Source organism: Anguilla rostrata, chromosome 16 (genome assembly GCF_018555375.3).
Source record: "Anguilla rostrata isolate EN2019 chromosome 16, ASM1855537v3, whole genome shotgun sequence".
NCBI lineage: Eukaryota > Metazoa > Chordata > Actinopteri > Anguilliformes > Anguillidae > Anguilla > Anguilla rostrata.
In genome coordinates, this window is record NC_057948.1 from 1,732,068 (window position 1) to 1,754,659 (window position 22,592).

At 43.9% G+C, this 22,592-nt stretch overlaps 1 protein-coding gene across 1 annotated transcript in view; it reads left to right on the forward strand.

The window, feature by feature from the left end:
• The window catches only part of LOC135242443 (NACHT, LRR and PYD domains-containing protein 3-like), a 56,291-nt gene extending 37,836 nt beyond the window's left edge, over positions 1-18,455 (forward strand). Inside the window, exons 10-14 of the mRNA XM_064313525.1 lie at positions 2,164-2,424; positions 11,216-11,389; positions 13,412-13,573; positions 14,054-14,100; positions 14,336-18,455. Of these exons, the coding sequence (XP_064169595.1) occupies positions 2,164-2,424; positions 11,216-11,389; positions 13,412-13,573; positions 14,054-14,100; positions 14,336-14,967 (1,276 nt within the window). The 3' untranslated portion in view covers positions 14,968-18,455. The remainder of the gene's footprint in view (positions 1-2,163; positions 2,425-11,215; positions 11,390-13,411; positions 13,574-14,053; positions 14,101-14,335) is intronic.
• Positions 18,456-22,592: the final 4,137 nt, after the last annotated feature.

Sequence of the window (22,592 nt, forward strand, 5' to 3'; positions counted from 1 at the left end):
TCGCACTTCTGGAAAGTGATTTCCAGGGGGAGTTTGTCTCCCACCAGCTTTTACAAGCCAGTGGGACAGCTGCTGCTTAGAGATACTTTCCCTTTGCAGGCAGGGGCCCAGGTGACTAAGAGCTGGTCGGTCTTTCTAAAAGCCTTAGTCTTTGTCATATATGTGTGGAGAACAGAAAAACCGTGTCCATATTAGGGGAGCATTGTGCATGAGAGATGCACTGAGAGCAAATGGAGGTCACTGACTCACTTAGCTGAGGCTAGTGTGAGCAGCAATGCTGTCTGGAGAGACAGCAATTTTATTTATAGACTCAAACGGCCTTCAGCTCCAGTGATAAATCCCAAGGGGAAATGAGCTTTTTAGCAACAGGCAGAGAACAGTGAGCCCCCTTCATGAACCTGTGAATGAGGGGTGCTGCCCCACTGCATAGTCTCTGAAACCAAAATGACAAGCAGTGATATCTGCCCGGTAGACCTTAATGGTAGAAAATTATTTTTCTTTATCAAAAAGGTTCTGTAAAAAGCACAGCACATCAGTAACAGAGCACTGGCAAGGCACTGACTGACGAGAGGCACATCATCTTTCTAACACCAGACACTTATTGTCATAAAGTGACCTGGTAGAGGGCGCTCTCGTGCTCAGGATGGTTGCAGTCACGCAACTACTGTGTTGAGGTTATGCCTCTCACAGGCCAAGCCCATAGAGCTATTCGCTCAGGGCCAGGGTGGTGTATTTCCCCGTTCACCTGAGACAGGAGGTCCGTGCGTAGTGGGAGCGTGCATGGCTGTACATAAAGGAGGGGGATAATCACTGCAGTAACATTTCCTCAGTCTGGAGATGGAGACACCATTCCCCGTACAGTGGGTTTCTCCTGACAGCAGATTCACGCCTGTGTTCTGAATACCTAGAACATGGGTCACGCGTAACCACAGAAAGTGACGGCTGCTCCAGACCAACAGTCTGTGGGCTAGACCATGGAGCTGGAGGGAGCGCATGCCATCTTGGTGATTTACATATGCTACCGCAGTCATTATCGCAGCGCACAAGCACATAATGTCCCCTTAGACAGGGAAGAAAATATCTGAGAGCTGTCCATATAGTTAATAGCTAAAAGAAAATTGATTCACCATGTAACCCCCCTGAGACCCCCCACCCCAGAGAGGGATGTGTCTGTCCTTTTTCTCCGTATGAAAACGATCCTGAGAGGGGTTCCCTGAGTGTAAAAGTCTGTGTTTTCCCAGTGACACAGAGTTGCTGAGTGCTTGTGTGTCACTGTGAGACAGCGATGGGGATCGCACACAGGGCTGAGGTGGAGGGATGAAATCCACCCCATAAAGCCCCTCATTCTTAACAGCCCCAGTGGCATAACCTGAGAGGCTGGCACCATCAGCCCCTGTAGTCTGAGGCATGTGTGATACTGTACTCTCGAGCTCAGTTTGACATGAGAGAGACATACTCTGAGAGGTAAAATTCAGTCCGCTGATAGGCAAGCTCACATGGATACAGAGTATAAATCCACTCCCAAGAAGGTTACACTCCAGGATGGGGAGAGATTGCCCTGAAACCAAGAGACAGCAGATGCGTCAGAACTCGCTGAGTGTCCTTCACAACTCTGGGTTTTGAATTGCCAATGATCAGCCAATAGTTTGGAGCCAGACCCGCCTCTACACAAAGACAGAACACCTGTGGGCTTAGGGAAAGACCAAAGGGTAGAATTGTGTATTTGTAGCTAACACCGCGATGGGAGAAGTGGAGAAATTTCATGTGAGGGGGAAAAATGCCGACATGGAAGACAACACTCAATCGATTAACTGTTCATTCTTAATAAGGATGTTGATTGACTATATTTCTATAGATTAAACTCTTAAATTTCTATAAACCATTTCAATGAATAACCGAATGTTGGTGATTCAATTTTAAATTAAAGAGATGCGTCTAAATTCTTGAATTAGTGAGTCACTGTTCCCTCGTCAGGCAGCATTAGTGAAACATTATTGGTCCATTCCTTGAACATCAGTGCCATCTGAGCACGTCTTCTCAGCTGCTGGTCTTACCTTCAGCAGACTGCACACCAGACTGGCCCCACATCACACAGACATGCTCATCTTAATGTAATTAATAACTAATGTTATTATACTATAATTTATGAACTATTATTTGCAGACTGAACAGCTGTAGCCTCACAGAGAAGTCCTGTGATATTGTGGCCTCTACTCTTCAGTCATCAAACTCACCCCTGAGAGATCTGGACCTCAGCTACAATAACCTGGGAGATTCAGGAATGAAGCTGCTCTGTGCTGGACTAATGAGTCCAAACTGTAAACTACAGAGACTGGACCTCAGCTACAACAACATGGGAGATTCAGGAGTGGAGCTGCTCTGTGCTGGACTGATGAGTCCAAACTGTAAACTACAGAGACTGGGGTGAGTAATGCTGTGTACAGTATCTCATAAAAAACACGTTTTCAACGTACAAAAATGACAAGTTACTCACACATACAAGACATACACCGTCTATAACTCATTCATTCAGACTGCCAAAATCCACGCCTGCCATTAAAAGTATTGATATCAAAATGATGCCAAGTTACGGTACTACAAACAATATAGGCTATCTTGCCTCACCGAAATTAAATAAGATGTATTCCAAAGCAATGCTACCCAATATTTCCTCAATTCTTTCAAGTCACTTGGCCCTGTGTGTATAAGCATGCAGTACATGGACAGGCCAAACATATGTGTGGATGGCTTTCTCACAGTCAAGATGGATTGAATAGGCGTCTATATGTCCAATTTGTATTGGTATGTATGTATTTCGCTGGCCAGCCTTTCTGTTGCGTGAATGATTGTATGTTTCTTGGTGTAAATGTCTGTTCGTAAATGTGAATGTAACATGCTGCCAGGGAAATGTCCCCATGGGGATAAAGAAGTTCCCTATGTATGTATGTACAATATTTATTTTACATGCAGTATTTATTGTACGTAGCAAATATACAATCACTTGTACATTTATTGAAATTGAGTTCAGAAGCAAGTGTAAACATATGTTTTCTGGAGAAATATGCTTCCTGTAGTTACTAACCTGCAGTTTTCTACATGAATTTCAATGTGTTCCATGACGCAATTCGAAATATTTGACACTTTGATCTGACACAAAGTTTGCATGACATTGTAAAATGGTAAGATTACAAAACACAGGGCCAAGTGACTTGAAAGAATTGAGGAAATATTGGGTAGCATTGCTTTGGAATACATCTTATTTAATTTCGGTGAGGCAAGATAGCCTATATTGTTTGTAGTACCGTAACTTGGCGTCATTTTGATATCAATACTTTTAATGGCAGGCCTGGATTTTGGCAGTCTGAATGAATGAGTTATAGACGGTGTATGTCTTGTATGTGTGAGTAACTTGGCATTTTTGTACGTTGAAAACGTGTTTTTTATGAGATATCATTTCTTTTTGCAAAGCGTTTTATTATGAGAGTGAGAAATGCGAAGTGACCCTGTAAGAAACGGTTGTGGATTATGGCTATCCTTGGGTGAATTTGTACAGTCTGATGAGCGTGTACTGTTTAGCAGTTTCGGTTTGCTATATGTAAAACAGTGGTTGTGACAAAGGGTGTGGTGGCGTAAGTGTAAACGCAACAGAAACGCAGGTGAAATATGGCCAGTGTATGTACTCACGGATTTGACAGCCATACAACGAGCCTTAATTGAGAAAAGAATCAGCAAGCCCGTAGAATTAGAGCTGCCTAGGTCGCAACTTGTGTACCCTGCTGTCCTGCTCCGTTGTCTGTTATTTCGTGGAGATGCACTTTTAGTGTTTGTAAGGTTTATAAGGCATTTTGATAGGCTTATCTGCAGGTGGGAATCCTGTTCGCTGTTTTGCTGAGTTAGAACCAGAAAACTTGATAGTGGAGAATAGGAGCAGACGCGTATGTCCCAGCAGGCTTTGCATATGAGAAAATAACAACAGTGTGAGAGAAATTAGGACGAAATTATGAAATTGCGTAGTTGAAACAATATGTTTTTAGCAGAATGGGCATGTAGGTGAAGGTTGACATGATCACAGACTATAGTGCGGAGTAAATAAAGTGTCCATGAGCGAGCTTAGTTTCCTTATGGAATGGTACATTACATTACATTCATTTGGCAGACGCTTTTATCCAAAGCGACGTACAAGAAGTGCATTTTCATGATCGTAGACAACTGCTGAACACGGGTTCAGTGAGGTACAATTACTTATTTTGTACAGCTATTTCTAGCTGAGAACAATGAACACTATCCTGGTCTAACATCTGCAAAGCCAAACTAGGCAGAAGATTAAGCTAGAGTATTAGGACAAATACAATTTACCAAGAAGTGCAGGGATGGGGCAACATGTAACAAGTGACAAGGAAAAAGGGTTTTTTTTTAATTTTTTTTTTTATATATATATATATACACAGCATGGTGGTGGTTATTCTAGGTATAGTCTGAAGAGATGAGTCTTCAGGCCACGGTGGAAGATGGATAGTGAGGGGGAGGTTCGGAGAGGGACGGGGAGTTCGTTCCACCACTGGGGAGCTAGGGTGGAGAAGCTCTGTGATCCCTTTGGGCGGGTGGGAGGGGTTACAAGACGCCCTGCTGCTGCAGAGCGGAGTGGTCGAGCAAGCACATAGAATTGAGTCATGTCCTGCAAGTAGATGGGGGCTGTCCTGTTGGCGGCAGTGTAGGCAAGGGTCAGGGCTTTGAATCGGATCCTGGCAGCGACCGGTAGCCAGTGAAGTGATCGCAGCAGAGGAGTGACGTGGGAGAATTTGGGGAGGTTGTAGATGAGCCGGGCAGCGGCATTCTGAATCATCTGTAGTGGCTGTATGGCACAAGCTGGCAGGTTTGCAAGGAGAGAGTTGCAGTAATCAAGGCGAGAGGTCACCGTAGCCTGGACGAGCAGCTGGGTGGAGTGCGTCGTCAGGTATGGTCGAATCCTCCTGATGTTGTATAGGAGGAATCTGCAGGACCTTGATGTTGCCTTGATGTGCTCCTTGAGGTCCAGTTGGTCATCCAGGACCACCCCCAAGCTCTTGGCAGAGTGAGAGGCAGTCACTGTGGTGCCATCAACCGTGATTGAGAGTTCACGAAGCAAGGAGGTCTTGTGCGGGAAGAAGAGCAGCTCAGTTTTGTTGAGGTTGAGCTTCAGATGGTGGCTGGCCATCCAGGTGGAGATGTCAGCCAGGCAGGAAGAGATCTTATCATTGACCAGTGTGGCCGAGGGGGGAAAGAAAAGAAGAGTTGTGTGTCATCTGCATAACAATGATAGGAAAAACCATGTGAATTAATGACTGAACCAAGAGATCTGGTGTATAAGGAGAACAGCAGAGGACCCAGTACAGATCCCTGCGGCACTCCCGTAACAAGTGGATGAGAAGCAGAGGCAGACCCCTTCCAGGTGACCTGGTAGGTCCTATCTGCAAGATAGGAAGCGAACCAAGACAGGGCAGTCCCGGCAATTCCCATCCCAGCCAAGGTGGAGAGGAGTATTTTATGGTTGACCGTGTCAAAAGCTGCAGACAGGTCAAGAAGGATCAGGACAGAGGAAAGGCGTGAGGCTCTTGCAGTGGCAAGTGCCTCCGTCACAGCTAGGAGTGCAGTCTCTGTTGAGTGCCCAGATCGGAAGCCAGACTGGTGAGGGTCTAGCAGGTTGTTCTGATGGAGAAAAGAGGTTAATTGTTTAAGAACTGCTCGTTCGAGGGTTTTGGACAGAAAGGGTAGAAGGGATACGGGTCGATAATTTGCTACATCGGAGGGGTCTAAGGTGGGTTTTTGAGTAGTGGGGTAACACGAGCCGTCTTAAAAACAGAGGGAACATGACCAGAGGAGAGAGAGGAATTAACAATGGAAGACAGATAGGGAAGGAGCTCGCTGGAGATAGATTGGAGAACTTTAGATGGGATGGGGTCAAGTGGACAGGTGGTTGCGCGATGAGAGGTGATGAGTTGTAATACATCGGAGTCCTCCAGCATTTCAAAGGAGGTCAGTGTGGCTGTGGGGTTGTCCTGGGGGGTTGGGGGCTCACTGGATGGGTGAAGGAGTTCCGGATTGTAGCCACCTTTCCTTCAAAGGCGGCCAGAAAGTCATCTGCGGAGAGGGAAGAGGGAGGTGGGGGTGGAGGAGGAATGAGGAGGGAAGAGAAGGTGGAGAATAGTTTACGTGGATTAGAGACACATGCGCTGATCTTGGATTGGAAAAAAGAGGCTTTTGCAGACGTGAGGGCAGATGTAAAAGTCGCCAGCAGGGTATGGTATGCAGTCAGGTCATCAGAGGATCGGGATTTTCTCCACTTTCTCTCTGCAGCCCGCAGTGATGTTCTGCTGGAGCGTAGTGACTCGGTCAGCTATGGGCAGGGGGTGAGGAGCGTGCTGGTTTGGAGACAAGAGGACAAAGTGAGTCGAGGGACTGAGAGAGGCAGGAGTTGAGGGTGGAGGTGGCAAGGTCAACTGGCAGGTTAGAGAAAGACGCAGGAGGGGGAAGTGTAGACAGAGCAGTGGAGACGAGAGAGGATTGTGACAGAGTAGGGAGATTTCTCCTGAAAGTTACTGTGGGTGAGCTATTGGATGAATTGAGGGGGAGTAAATAGGAGAGGGAGAAAGAAAGAAAGAAGTGGTCTGAGACATGGAGGGGAGTCACTGCAAGTTGGGGAATGGAGCAGCCTCTGGTGAATACAAGGTCTAGTTGGTTACCAGCCTTGTGTGTGGGGGGGGAGGAGGACAGGGATAGGGCGAAAGACTGGAGGAGTGAGGCAACCCTGGACAGTTGGGAGGTTTCTGGTGGGAGGTTGAAGTCTCCCAGTAGAATAGCAGGAGTGCCATCCTCGGGGAGGGAGCTCAGGAGAGTGTCCAGCTCGTCCAGAAATGAGCCGAGTGGACCTGGAGGGCGGTACAGAACAATAACGTGAAATGTAGAGGGATGAGTTACAGTAATCGCGTGAAATTCAAAGGAGGAGAAAGTAGGGTTAGGACTGGGGAGGACACAGAACTTCCAGGACAAGGAAATGAGTAGACCGGTACCCCCGCCTCGGCCAGAGGCCCTGGGGGTGTGCGAGAAGGAGTATCCCGCAGACAGTGCAGCTGGGGTGGCGGTGTTATCGGGAGTGATCCAGGTTTCCGTGAGAGCCAGGAAGTCAAGAGACTTCGTCTTGGCAAAGGCAGTAATGAAGTCAGCTTTCTGGACGGCTGACTGGCAGTTCCATAATCCACCGGTGACAGTGAATTCCTGAGGTGCGGATAAGGGTGGGTAGATCAAGTTGGTTAAATTACGCCTGCGGTGAACAGACCATTTGGGGCGAGGCAGCGCGCACAAGGGAATGGAGTTTAAAAACATGATAAACTGACGACGAGGCTGCCTATGGCAACCTCTGCTGAAACTATAAATACCGGGTGACAATTACGTGCTTGCATTAGCTTCATTAGGGCAGATAAGCACCAGGTGAAGCTCCTCGAAATTAGCTCAACAATACGGGGCAGTTAAACACCAATCCCCACACACAGTTTCACTAACGCCTTTAACTAACTAACAACAGCAAGTCAACTACAGATATTCTCAGCTAACGCCCAACTAAGCTTGCTGACTAGCAACAGTTGAGACAAGTTTTAAAAAAGATTAGGCTACCTAAATTACACACAACTATGTTCGCTAACTAGCAACAGCAGAAACAAATTAAGTTATGATACGCTAATCTGAATCGCGGGGGACGGCAGAAGCGACGACACAATCAGATGCACACTGTTGAACCACAGATGAACACCACTTAAATAGCACCAGGTGAAGCTCCTCGAAATTAGCTCAACAATACGGGGCACCAATCCCCACACACAGTTTCACTAACGCCTTTAACTAACTAACAACAGCAAGTCAACTACAGATATTCTCAGCTAACGCCCAACTAAGCTTGCTGACTAGCAACAATATATATAACATATATAATATATGGTAATATATGGTATATGTAATATATGGTATATGGTATGGTATATGGTATATATAACAGCCGCTATAAAATATTAACTGTTAAAGTGGAGGGTTAAGTAATGTGTGTAATCTATTGCACTGATGTGCTCTTCTCATGTTCAGTACTAGTAGTTATACTTGTGAGTCATGATTTGAAATGTAATGTTTTAATGGGGAGTAGCAGAACGTACATACGTAGTAATTGTTTGTATGTGGCTAGATAGAGAACAGGGCAAGGTAACATGAATGTAGAAACGTGGCGTTAAGAAGGTTTTGTACGGTAGCCAAGTGAAGAAATATAGTTAGTAGAAATGGCACAGTGGTGAACTGGTGTAAGTTTTTAATAAAAGGAATACATTTGGCGTCATGAAATGCATATGGGTGGCCGTGAGTGAGTTTTGGTAAAGAAAATATAAAAGCGTAAGAAAACGTTAGTGTAAAAGAGGGAATTATCTGTCCGAGGGCGAGGCGGGATTCAATCCTTCAACCGGAGGTTTACCAGTCTGTGACTTTGTTAGTGCAGCACCATGACATAGCTATGCAATGCGTGAAATATCATTAGCAAACCTGTCCATGGTTTTAAAGAAGAACACAGGCCAGTAAGCACAGAAGAGCTCCCGTTGAATCCATATGGCTTTGCAATATTGTAGCCAGTTAATAACAGAACGTGCAGACGGTACGTCATAATGCAGTGTATAGGTTTGGTGAACGGCGAGTAGATATGGTGCAAAAGCAATAATTGAGAAGTAGCAAACAATTATTAGTGAGGGTAACAGCAGGTTAAAAAAAAAAAAACATGTCCCTAGCTGGGCTTGAACCTACAACCCCATGTTCACAAGATTGTAACCTTACCCACTAGGCCACAGGCAGATTAGCTGTTTAAACTGGTAATGTTTCAGAGTAAGAAGGTATGGGTATTTTGCGTGTGTATGCAAGTTTTTGATTGGGTCGTGAGGGTGAGGATTTGGCTGATGTCGGTAAAATGTCCAATGGGGAGACATGTTGTCAGTGGGATAGGCGGCAGGAAAAATAAGAATGAGAAGAAGAAGAATGAGAAGAAGAATTAGAAGAAGAAGAAGAAGAAGACGAAAGAGAAGAAGAAGGAGAAAACGCAAAATCCCCCTAGTTTGGGGCTTTATTGTGTGGACATGTGAAGTTGTTTATGAAATCTGTCTGTTGAAATGGGGTCAGAATGTACAGAATTTAATGTTTTTAAGGGCTGAGTGTCTGTGGCTGTTGTGGTTATTTCTGTGGGGAACCCTGAAAAGTACCAAACTCTCGGTGCTGTATAGGTATGGGGCATACCCCCGCCAAGGCGTAACTTGGCGGGATGGCATACCTGCCATCCCAAAAGCAGGAACACAAGGAGAGTCCTCACTGCCATATAGAGCACAGGGTCATTAGTTGTACCTTTCTCTGTGGAATGAAGGTGTTAAAAATAATAACCTAAGCTACGACGTAGCGGGTCGTCTGTGTGAAAGGGGTATAAGATAAAGGGGTAGCTAGCTACAGTGGGTTGAATAAATGTTAAAACAGCATGTCAGTCATGATGCTTAAATCAAAGCTACTAGTTAGCTAACTGTTAGTGCTATTAGTTCAAAACTACTATTTGTTCAAAACATGGGATGCTGTGGCCGTGGGAATAAAAACCTAATTGAGAGATGATTAGCTAGCCCAAATGAACAAGTATGCTAAATGCACATTGTGGTGTTGTTACACACTAGCACACTGTTTAGTGGTTATCATTTAATATTGGGGGGGGGGGGGGGGCTACAAAAGACATGTGCCCAGGGCCTCATGGGACCATGATCCGTGCCCTGCATAAAACAATAATACTGTATTGCTTTTTAGCTATTAGGAGCCCAAATCCACTTTATTTTTCTATGTTGCTAGTCTGTCCAATGTGACATTACTGTAAACTAATTACATTGCTAACATGCTTAGCAGGGGCTTAGCAAGCTAACTAGCACCCTGCAATTATAAGGTAGGCTATAACGTAGACAGTAATTCCATCAACAAAGCAGGGGAAAAGACAGCTTGCTGCAGGCAGTGCTACGAGCTAGCTGTTAGCTAACTTAACCGTTTTGTTACAGGCTAACATTAAATTGGGATTTCCTTGGCTTTTCAGTATATTCTATGTACTGCCCTTTCAATGCAGCATCAGCATTCACTACCTTGACTTTTAACATTATAACTGTTGACTTTAACATCATTTACTAGCCTGTGATGAAGTGTTTGCCACAGGTGTACACGTATTGACTGGCCGGGTCCCACAGTTTTCCATTTTCATCCTCTCTGCGGATGGCCTGAAGCCACAGATCTCTTCTTTTACTGTCCTTCGCTCTTTGGGGAAGCAAAGAATATCGTAAACTGGGTTTTTTTTTTATTGTTTGAAGTGCAAAATACGACGCAGCAGCTTTTAGGCATGGTGCCACTAGTTTTTCCAATTTGCCACCGGCACTTTTGCCGTGCTTGTTTTCACCCAAAAGGGGCCGTGATCGTTCTGACGACAGGGAAATGACGTATGCTTGCTCTCATTTATGGTCACGTCACGTTACTTTGGCGAGAGGTAAATAAGGAAGAGCAAAATTTTGTATTGAATGCGGTTTCATGTCACCTTAAAGAATATTTTTCAATATTTTTAAATGGCAAAAATACAGTCTGGATAATTCGTTAAACTTAAATTGTTTGATAACTTGATGGTTACAAGTTTAGGAAGAAAGTATTATCATGATAACAGTAATGTATTTAGCTAATGGGTTATACTTGTACATTAACAGTTATTTTTTTCTAGTGATGAATAGTGATGAATAGTGAGCGTCTTTGAAATGTATAGATGTTTATGAACTGAAGTGCACCACAAAAAATGCTGTTTTTGTGTTTTTGTGTTTTGTAATATGTTTTCAAATCACATAAGTTCTTCACATGGAAAGGGTTTGGCAATTAAATACTTGCAGTAGATTCCTGACAACTCCTAAGGTTTTATTATTTTTATTGGTTAATAGAGCCCAGTAATTGCCTTAGACTTTAGTGGATTAGTCGGAATACTTTATGAACTTAATTTACGCACCCCCCCTCCCTGTTTTTGTGTGTACATCTCAGGAATGTGTAGGACCGTATCAACTGCCAAGGTGCAGTGTCACAGATAATTTGTGTGTGTGTGTGTGTGTGTGCGCGCACTTGTATGCGTGTGTATTTGTGTGTGTGTGTGTGTGTGGTTTCTCCACAGGCTGGGTTGGTGTAATCTCACAGGGGGCTGCTGTGATGTTCTGGCCTCAGTCCTGCGTTCTCCTCACTCCGAGCTGAGAGATCTGGAGCTCAGAGACAACGAGCTGCAGGATTCAGGAGTGAGAGCGCTCTCTGCTGGACTGGAGGACCCACACTGTAAACTGCAGAGACTGGGGTGAGTACAAACACACACCCCTTCAATAAATAAGGGCTACAATGTGACTAAATACAACACTGATGTCAATGTTTCTAATGTGAAAACACTCCACAGAACTGAAACAGCATGTTCCTGTTCTCCTCTTGGTAGAATTTGACTACACAGATGAATGAAGAAAATGAATTAGTCCTGTTTACTGAACTGTAGTGGAGTGTAAACTCAAATGCGTTTGATAATTTCTCAATCCACATCCATATTATTTTAGTTTGACACACAGCCCTGTTAGTTTATATTACATTACATTTATTTGGCAGACGCTTTTATCCAAAGCGACGTACAATAAGTGCATACAAAAGGTAATTGGAACAACTACAAAACACAGGTCCGATAAGGTACGATACTCATTTGTACAGTTATTTATAGCCATGAACACTTTGGGCTCTATTTTCGTACCAGCACAAGTCTGGTCCAAGCAGTGTATTTGCAATTTGGTAGGGCACAACGTGATTTTTTCCCGCTTGCGCCCATTTGCTAATTTCGTGGTTCGACATGAACCCATCTGCGCCGAGATGGGTGGGATGCCGTAGCTGGGGGTGTGACGATACGGATACGCCAGCCAGTACAATTTTGGCGTAAAATCACCCCTGCGTCTCCGCCCGCTCAAACCACGTCGAAGTGCAGCAATCTTGGGCCACCCAATCGACCAGCAGGGGTCGCTAGATGGCAAAGCGTGCAGAATCTTTTCCAATTGAGCCCTCCCGTTCCCTGGGCGACAAAATCGCAAATTGCGTGTCGCCCTGTGGAGCTCCCGGCCACAGTTGGCACCGGCAGGGTCTGGAGTCCATCCGAGGCCGTGAGGCTCATCCATGCACCACAGCGTGGTGCCTTACCTGTACGAGCCACCCAGAAGCCCCAGACCATTCGTATTCCAGGATTTAAAAAATTTAATTAATTTTTTAAATTCAGAGACGCTCTCCCATTGCTGCAGCAATCACAGTGCTGTGATTCACTGTCCATCACTGTCCCGTTCCCCGCCTGTCTGCGTGCCAGCCCTGCAGGTCAGGCGCGTGGCACGCTGCTGCAGCTGACCCACGCAGGCGCTGCATCAGGGGGCCTAAACCTGATGCGCCGCTGGCGCAGGGAAAGACGACGGGGGCCCGATCAATCAAGCGCTCCCATGTGGGGAACAGCCCCGCAGATTGCATCTCTCTCTCTCTAGACGAGGGCCTCGGTCCGCGCTGGTGCAGTCTGGATCTGACAGAGCCGGTGCTTCAGCAGGGACCCCCACCTGGCATCTCCACACTGTTCTATTTATTACACACAGTTAAAGTACTGCTATTTGTAAAGCTATTTAAAGCCAGCGGAGAGAGGGGCGGGGGGGGGGGGGGGTTAGAGAGAAAAAGAGGGAGAGCAAGAGAGAGGGAATGAGAGCGATAGAGAGGGAGAGACAGATTGAGAGAGAGTGAGAGAGAGAGGGGGAGAGACAGAGACAGAGATGGAGAGAGTGGGAGAGAGAGATAGGGGAGAGACTGAGAGAGGGAGAGAGAGAGAGAAGCTCTGTGGGTTGGGACGAGAGAACCCTTTACCCAGATGGCAGGGAGTGCAAGGTGCCCTGCTGCAGCAGAGTGGAGAGGTCAAGCCCTGTGTTTGACACACAGCTCTGTTGGTTTATATTAATGTGTGTAAGGTGTGTAACACACTGCTATGTGTTTGACACACACTGCCCTGTTAGTTTATATTAATGTGTGTAAGGTATGTAACACACTGCTATGTGTTTGACACACACAGCCCTGTTAGTTTATATTAATGTGTGTAAGGTGTGTAACACACTGCTATGTGTTTGACACACACAGCCCTGTTAGTTTATATTAATGTGTGTAAGGTGTGTAACACACTGCTGTGTGTTTGACACACACAGCCCTGTTAGTTTATATTAATGTGTGTAAGGTGTGTAACACACTGCTATGTGTTTGAAACACACAGCAGCCATGTTCATTTATATTAATATTCTGTAAGGTGTGTTTGTCCTTCTCTCTGCAGGCTGTCAGGTTGTAGAGTCACACAGAGAGGCTTTGATTCTCTGGCTTCAGCTCTGTGTTCAAACCCCTCACATCTGAGAGAGCTGGACCTGAGATACAATCACCCAGGAGACTCAGGAGTGAGAGCGCTTTCTGCTGCTAAACTGGACACACTCACACTGCTGTGAGTACAGAAAGTTTTCACACTGCACCTCACACACACACACAAAATAGTTTGGGGTGGGGTCATGGAGGGCACTTTTCACACCGGCGTTACTCAAGAGGGTTGGGGATCTCCTCTGGAGGGTGCTGCATGGGATCACTGCGGTAAATAAGATGTGGTTGTTGTAGTTAGGGGTTTGATCAGGGACACAGTGATGGTGGAGTTTCAGTATTACAAAGCAATGGAGAACCTGAGTGTGTTTCAGAGTGTGTGTGTTATAAGGAGTTTTTATGTTCAGTGGAGGGAGGGGATCTATTTTTGCACATGAAATAGGGTGAGGGAATGGAATAAGTTTCCTTTGTGACAGATGTGTTTTTTTCATATGATCTTGGTTCTGTGTTTTATTGTGTCTTTGTTTTAATTTATGTGATGTCATTGGTGTGTTGAGAGTGGAAATAAAGGATGGTTAAAATTCTAATTTATGCTCTGCTGTTCTTACAGTGTGGACCATGGAGGAGAGAACAGGACCAAACCAGGACCCAGGAAATGTGAGTGTGTATCGACACAGGACAATTTCCATAGATACACACTCTGCTCTGTGTGTGCGTGTGTGTGTGTGTGTGTGAGAGAGACTTCTCTCTTACACACATAAACACACAAACAGAAGCACACATGTACACAAACACACACACAGAGGTACTATCACAGCTCTTTTTTCACACACACATAATGAGGTGAATATTAATAATGATAATTAATCTCATTAATGTCTCTGGTGTGCAGACGGCTGTCAGCTCACACTGGATCCAAACACAGCCCACAGAGGGCTGTCTCTGTCTGAGGGGAACAGGAAGGTGACACACACACTATGGAGAAAGGAGCCATATCCTGGTCATCCAGAGAGATTTGAGAACTATCCTCAGGTTGTGTGCAGAGAGAGTGTGTGTGAGCGCTGTTACTGGGAGGCTGAGTTCAGTGTGTCTGAGGGGGGAAGGGTAGATATAGCAGTAACTGATAAAGGAATCAGCAGGAAAGGAATGGGTTCTGACTGTAGGTTTGGATTCAATAAAACCTCCTGGAGTCTGAGGTGCTTTAAATCCAGTTACTCTGATAAACCCAGTTACGCTGTCTGGCACAATAACAACAAAACAGACATACCTGCCCCCCCATCCCCCTACCGCAGAGCAGGAGTGTGTGATGATGATGATGATGGTGGTGCTGGTAGAGGAGTGTGTATGTACAGGGTTGGAGTGTGTGTGGACCGTCCGGCCAGCACTCTGTCCTTCTACAGTGTCTCTGACTCTGACACACTGACCCTCCTGCACAGACTTCAAACACACTTCACTCAACACACACCCCTCTGTGCTGGATTTAGAGTGTATTACTCCTCAGTGTCCATCTGCTCATTAGAGTAGAGACACACATACACACACACATATGCACATACACACGCATGCACACACACACATGCGCATACACACGCATGCATGCACACACACAAACACACTCATATACACATACACACACTCATATAAACACTCACACACACACACACACACACACACACTTCACTCAACACACACTGCTCTGTGCTGGATTTAGAGTGTAAACACACACACAATCACACATTCACACACACATATATATATACACATGCACACACTCGTGCACACACACTCACACACTTACACACACATACATACTCTCTCACGCCCAATCACTCACACCCTCACACACACACACACACACACATGCTCTCATACTTCATCACTCACACACACACCTTCTCTCTCTCACTCATACACATTCACACAAACACATGCAGACACACATACTCATGCACTCACACACACAAACACGTGTCAACACACACACACTCTCATTCCCATATGCATGCACACACGTATAAACACACACACATTCTCTTACCCATACACACACACGCGCACACACACATACTCATGCACGCACACATGCACACATACAGACACACATGCACACACACACACACCACACTCATATACCCACTCACACACCACACACACTCATATACACACACACACACTCAATCACACACTCACACTCATGCACACACATAGACACACATACATGTGTGCACACACCATATACACATGTATACACAAACATTATCATACCGATACACACACACACACACATTCACAAAGGCACTCTCACGCACCCACCCACCCACACACCATGCTCATATACCCACTCACACACACACACACACACACACCACACACACCCTTTCTCTCTCACACTCACACACATGCACACACACTCACAAATACACACACTGATGTACACTCATGCACACGCAATCACACACCTACGCACACACACACTCGTGCACACACACTCACTCAAACATACACACTCTCTCACACCCAATCACTCACACACCCAATCACACACATGCACACACACACACCTACAGATGGACACACACAATCTCCCGCACACACAAACACACACATTCATCAGTGCACTCTCATGCTCGCACACACATGCATGCATACGTACACACGCTCATAACTGTATGCACACACACACACTCTCTCTCATACTCAGTCACTCACACACACATCCTCTCTCTCACACACAAACACTCACATTCACACACATTCACACAAACGCACGCACACACACACACAAACTCATGCACTCAAGCACACACACATACATGCGTGCAGAGACACAAACACGTGTCAACACACACATTCACATTCCCATACGCATGCACACACATGTATAAACACACACACATTCTCTTACCCATACACACACACGCGCACACACACATACTCATGCACTCACACATACGCACTTGCACACACACAGACACACCACATGCGTGCACACACCATATACACATGTATACACAAACATTATCATACCCATACACACACACACACACACACACGCGCACACACACACACACACACACATTAACAAAGGCACTCTCACGTACCCACCCACCCACACACACACCATATACACATATACATTCATTCTCAATCACACACAATCACACACAAAGTTTGATTCAGAGTGGTTCAGCGGAGTTGTGTGGAGTGATGAATCACGATTTGAGTTGCATGATGATGCTCCAGAGAGGTGTCTTCGAAGATCTGGTGAAAAATACAATAGTGAATGCATCTCTATCACAGTTAAGCATGGAGGAAGAGGTGTCATGGTGTGGGGAGCCTTTTCAGCTGCTGGTACTGGTGAGCTACTTCACTGTGAAAAGTCAATTAATGCTTTGGAACACAGGAGAATATTGCAGAAAGGCTTGCTTCCCACAATTGAAAAGTTATTTTCTAAAGAGGGACGATCAGATGTTATTTTTCAACAAGACAATGCTCCTGCCCACACTGCAAAGACCAACAAAAAGTGGCTTGAGAACAAGTCAATCAGGCTCATGTTTTGGCCTGGTCAGAGTCCAGATTTGAACCCCATAGAGAATATTTGGTCTCACATTAAACACAAACTAACCGAGAAACATTTTTCAACTACTCATCAACTGTTTGAAGCCATCGACATTGAATGGAGCAACATTGACTCTTCTTTCTGTAAAAAGCTGTCCGCAAGTTTACCCACAAGGCTTAAACATTTAATGAAATCAAAGGGAAAAGCTATCCCTTACTAAGTTACTTCATCTATTTGTTTGATTCTTGCTAATTTCCTGACCAATGATTTGTTGTTAAGACCATTAAAAGCTTAATATTTTGCCATTTTGGGCTTGACCCATTTTTTTCCCAGGAGTGTAGACTATTCATTGCCTATGATAGCAGCGAACCTAAAGCAGGAAGACATTAAAACTGTATACTTCAATATTTGTTTATTTATCGCAAGTCATATCATCATCGCAATATTCAACAACGTTATCGCATATCGCATATTTTCCTCATATCGCGCAGCCCTAACACACATACTCACGCACTCACACACATGCACACACATATACACATAAACACACATACTCACATCTACAGTCACTCCCACAAACACACACATGCACACACACATTCACAAATGCACACACACGAACACACAATCTCACCCAATCACACACACGCACATCGACACATACAATTTTCCTTGACCAATGCCTTACCAGTGCAATTTCAGTTGTGCCCAATATTACCCTCAGTACAGCTTAAACCCTGTACATAAGAGTATGATCTTTCAGCAGGTTCAGGTTAAGCACTTGCTATCTGAATATGATTTTATTTGTTTACATTTTAATACATTTATATTGCAGATGTACAAGGTATGTTTATGTACTTTTGATTATTAAAATATTAATATAACATTGACTGTAATAATGGCAAAAGATGGCAGGGTAAAATGTTGTTGAAGTAATAACTCTGTCTCTGGTATCTGCATCTTTGTATAAAAGAAGCCAGTGGTAAACTCCTCCACTTAAATGTGTATTTTACTAGTTTTTACGGTTGCTTTCATTCATTTTCACAAGAGTTCCAATGTGCAAATTTCTGTGGCCAAATACAGCTGATAGGGAGAATGCAGAATGATCACTGCAGTGTACTTATTTCATTTCATTACTGTAAACAATGATGGATTGAGTTTCCTTATTTATTCTGTTAGGATTGATTTTTTTGTTTGTTGTTGCTTTAATTTTCTGTATTTTCAGACAATAATATGCAATGATTAAACCTGAATTATAAAAATATCAAATGTTTTGCTGTTGTGATTTATTATTGTGTGATGTATTGAACTCCTGTGACACTGGTACTTATTACATATTCTGTATGGGATTATGTTTGGGCTCAATATGAGTGGATCAGCATGGGGCTAAAATCTGCAGTTGAAGCAAGGACACTCATCTACAGTAGTGGAAATAAAATCCGTTATAAGAAAAGTTGTGTAGTGTCTGATGAATGCTTGCTTCTGTTACTGTAGTGTAACCACAACTCAATACATTGAGTTGTGAAAAGTCACTGCTTGTCTATTGAGCTGGTATATTTATGTTACCTCTGAAATAAATGGTTTTCCTGTAGGTTTGACCCTGGATCTGCTGCACATCAGTTGAATGGATTAGACCACTAAGCCAAAATCAGGGCAGAAGTGTGGTTTGCATGACATCCAGTCTCTGAGATGTTCCTGAGACCCTACAGTTTTTCTTATTTTTTCAGATGCATTTCTAATATCTGCAGTCACACATTACAAATGCATTACAGTATGTTATGATTGCTTTGGCTCAATGTGGAAAACACAATTTGCCAAACTGACTGGCAAAATTCTAACCTGAAGACACAAATTGCAGTACCTACACACAAAGTACACAACTCTAAATCACACACTTAGTTTTCACAGTACAATTGTCTCATATTAGTACAATGTTCTAATGCTTATTGCTACCTGCAGATTGTGAAATGAAGTCAACATGTTTGCAATCCTGACTCGTTACTTCCGACAACATTGCCCAGGTGAGTCGCATTGCAGCATGATTGGTAATCCCAACATAAAAGGCTGTTTTACAGCACTACGTTCAGCAGTGTCTGACAACATGGAGCTGCCCAATGCTGTTAGTATTGATGTACTGTAATAAATGTAAGGCTCCTCCAGCTACAAAATTCTAAGTAGACGATTACAGTGCACTTTTTATGTTGGCTCAACTCAGGTTCTTTGGATTACAAATTCTAAACTCCAGAGACAAGTGTTTTATGTGTTAGTGCATTAAGCATAAATAAGTTCAAACTCATATTGTGCTATTCAGCTGACAAGACTAATAGGTACAGTGAATATTACACCATTTGAATAGCTTTATATTTTTCATAATATCCCAGTTGTCCTCAGTCTGAGAGTTATTTAGTTGTTTCATACACAGCATGAGCTGATAAATGAGTTTTCACTGCTGTTTATAATTCATATGAATAACAATTTTTTTTCTGAAACTATTAGCTGTTCTTGGTTTACTAGTAATGCATATTAGCTTTCAGTTTACATGTTGACGTCTCCTGACGTCTCTCTCCGATGTACTGTTCTACCCATAGGTGTTTGCTTATGCCTGGTTTAATTTTTTCTTTTATTTATGTTTTTAATTTTATTAAACTTTCCTAATTATTATTATTGTGTCTTTGGACCTGTCGGTCTCTTACAGTAAACATGAGCAGCATGGTTACAGCTCATTTCCACTTTTGACACGGATTTGGTTTAAAATAGTCCATATGAATGTTAAGAGGCTTGTGTGTAAAAATGATTTATTTAGAGTGTGTGTTGATGAACATAAACCTAATATCATTACTCTGTCTGAAACATGGTTAAACAGTAAGATTTCTGGCAACGAGATTAACCTGTGAAATTACATACCTTAAAGAGCAGATAATGAGTGAGAGGTTTTCCTGAGTCCGAGGGGGGATTTGAACCTGGCCTGTGACTCATCCAAAAGTGGACGCACAACCTGGTGAACTACTAGTGAAGACATAGAACTAGACTGGAATAGAACAGAATAGAACAACCTGGTGAGCTACTAGTGAAGACATAGAACTAGACTAGAATAGAACAGAATAGAACAACCTGGTGAACTACTAGTGAAGACATAGAACTAGACTAGAATAGAACGGAATAGAACAACCTGGTGAGCTACTAGTGAAGGAAACATAGAAACTGCAAAGTTTTGCTCTTTTTAACGACTGCACTTCTATATACATCCACTTTGCCTGTGTATCCAATGTTTTTATTAGCTGATGTACAGTACCTGAATTTCAAATTGCGAGACATATTCTATGAATACTGTATTTGTGATGATGTAATCAGGCAGGAAAAAGAAGGAAAGAAATCCCCAAAGTTTGGGGCTTTATTTTGTGGATCTGTGAAGGTGTTTGTGAATTCTGTTTGTTGAAAGGGGGTCAGAATGTACAGAATTGAATGTTTTTAAGGGCTGAGTGTCTGTGGCTGTTGTGGTTATTTCTGTGGGGAACCCTGAAAAGTGCCAAACTCTCGGTGCTGTATAGGTATGGGGCATGCCCCCGCCAAGGCATAACTTGGCGGGATGGCATACCTGCCATCCCAATTTTACAATCCCTATTAGACTGGATAGCCGTTAGTCAAATCAAATCAAAAATCAAAACAAAATTTATTTATATAGCGCATTTAAAAAACAATTGTCACAATACACATCACAGACAACCCTGGCCTAAACCCCCACAGGAGCAGGACTAAGGCAACAGTGGCAAGAAGAAACTCACTGTGGCAGATGGGAAGAAACCTCAGAAGGAACCAGGCTCAAGGGGGGAACCCATCCTCCCCTGGTCGGCTCAGGGTGCAAGTTCAATGACCCGCACGGTCAGTCAGTCAATGTTCACACTGATCAAATTAGTGGCAGCTAAGTGACAGTCCTGAGGAGGCGGCTCAGATTGGCGGGGCCGGGTGGCGGTGGTGGGGAGTGGCAGGCGGTGACAGAAGTGGGCAGGGTGGAGATGGCGACGAAAGAGGGGTCAGACCGCAGTGGTGGTACATCACTTGTATCAGAATGATGGCAAGAGCCAAGTGTGGAGGCCAAAAAGAACTGCCCAAGATCCAAAGCATATCATCTGTGAAACATGGTGGAGGGGCCTAATTATATACATATATATATATATATATATATATATATATATAATAAAATAAGCTAACACTAAACACTGGGAGGTCTTTGATTTGATAAGGTACCTTTTACAGCCCTGTCATTTCATTTATGGGTTGTACCCTGTACAACATGTAACAAAGAAAATTCCCCTATATATCTTTGGGATCATCTTTTCGTTGGTATTAATTCAAATGATTATGTTTCTATTACAATGTACAACCATTTTTTGAATGCTGGTCTTTGAAATAACATTCTGTGTCTATTTTCATTTATGAATGCTTTTGTTACAAATTAATGGCGCAGATTAGAATATGTAGGTCTATGCAGTGCAGGAGGACAACAAATGAGTGAGGTGTGTGTGTGTGTGTGTGTGTGTGTGTGTGTGTGTGTGTGTGTGTGGTGTTGTCTGTGTGCACATGTATTGTGATGTCCATTATTTATTTTTGATATGTTCATGTTTATGAAAAAGTCCTAAAAAAATGAAAGAAGCATTAAGAGTCAGTGAAAAAAGACAGGTAAAATGGAATAGAGAAAACAGACAATGAGAAGTGCAGAGTGTGACGAACCGGCTCATAGGTCCGACACATGAAATCACGCGACAACCAAGTGAAGGAATAATAAGAATTTATTACGCAAAAACAAACAGTTACAAACAAAGAACTGGCTGGGAATGCCAAAATGTGCAGTGCAGTGAGTTGGAAAATTGACAAGCTGGCATGCTACTACGCTGGTGAGTCAAAAAAAAGGCTAGCTGGTGAAAATGAAAAGAGAGCTCCTGCTGGTAGAACTCGCTGCCTTTTTAAAAAGCATGATCCCAGCTGACCACGGTTAAGCAATCCGCGGCCCCGCCTCCCAGCTGGAAGCAATTAAAGGTGATCGCTGGCTTCCACGAATGGCGTCAAGAGATTACCTGCTATATAAGAATATAAGAAAAAAGGTGAAAAAACACAGGGCGGGCGCCAGGCGTGGCACGCCCCCCCCCCAAAAGACGTCACCAATAGGTGGCGGCATGGCCAAATCATATTTTACACAATTTATACAATTCATTTTTTTACACAACAACAAGTTTTATTAATTGTTCCCTCCACCATCAGGCCCATCATACCGCCTCACTCATCACGTCACCTTCTGTTCAGCACCTCCTTTAGCTCCGGCTTTCTTCCACCCTGTGGTGCGCGCCCCCACAGGATAAAGACAACAAGACACACGCAGAGACACAGAGAGAAAAAACAACAGGCGGAGAGGCAAAGCGAGCTATAGGCCTACTATACAGGTGCACGGCTAAGAGCATCTGCAATTAGGTTTTCTTTTCCTTTAATATGTTTAACTTCTAGGTCGAAGGGTTGAAGAAATAAGGACCATCGCATTAAACGGCGATTGTGATTAACCATAGAACGTAAATATGTAAGGGGATTGTGGTCTGCATGA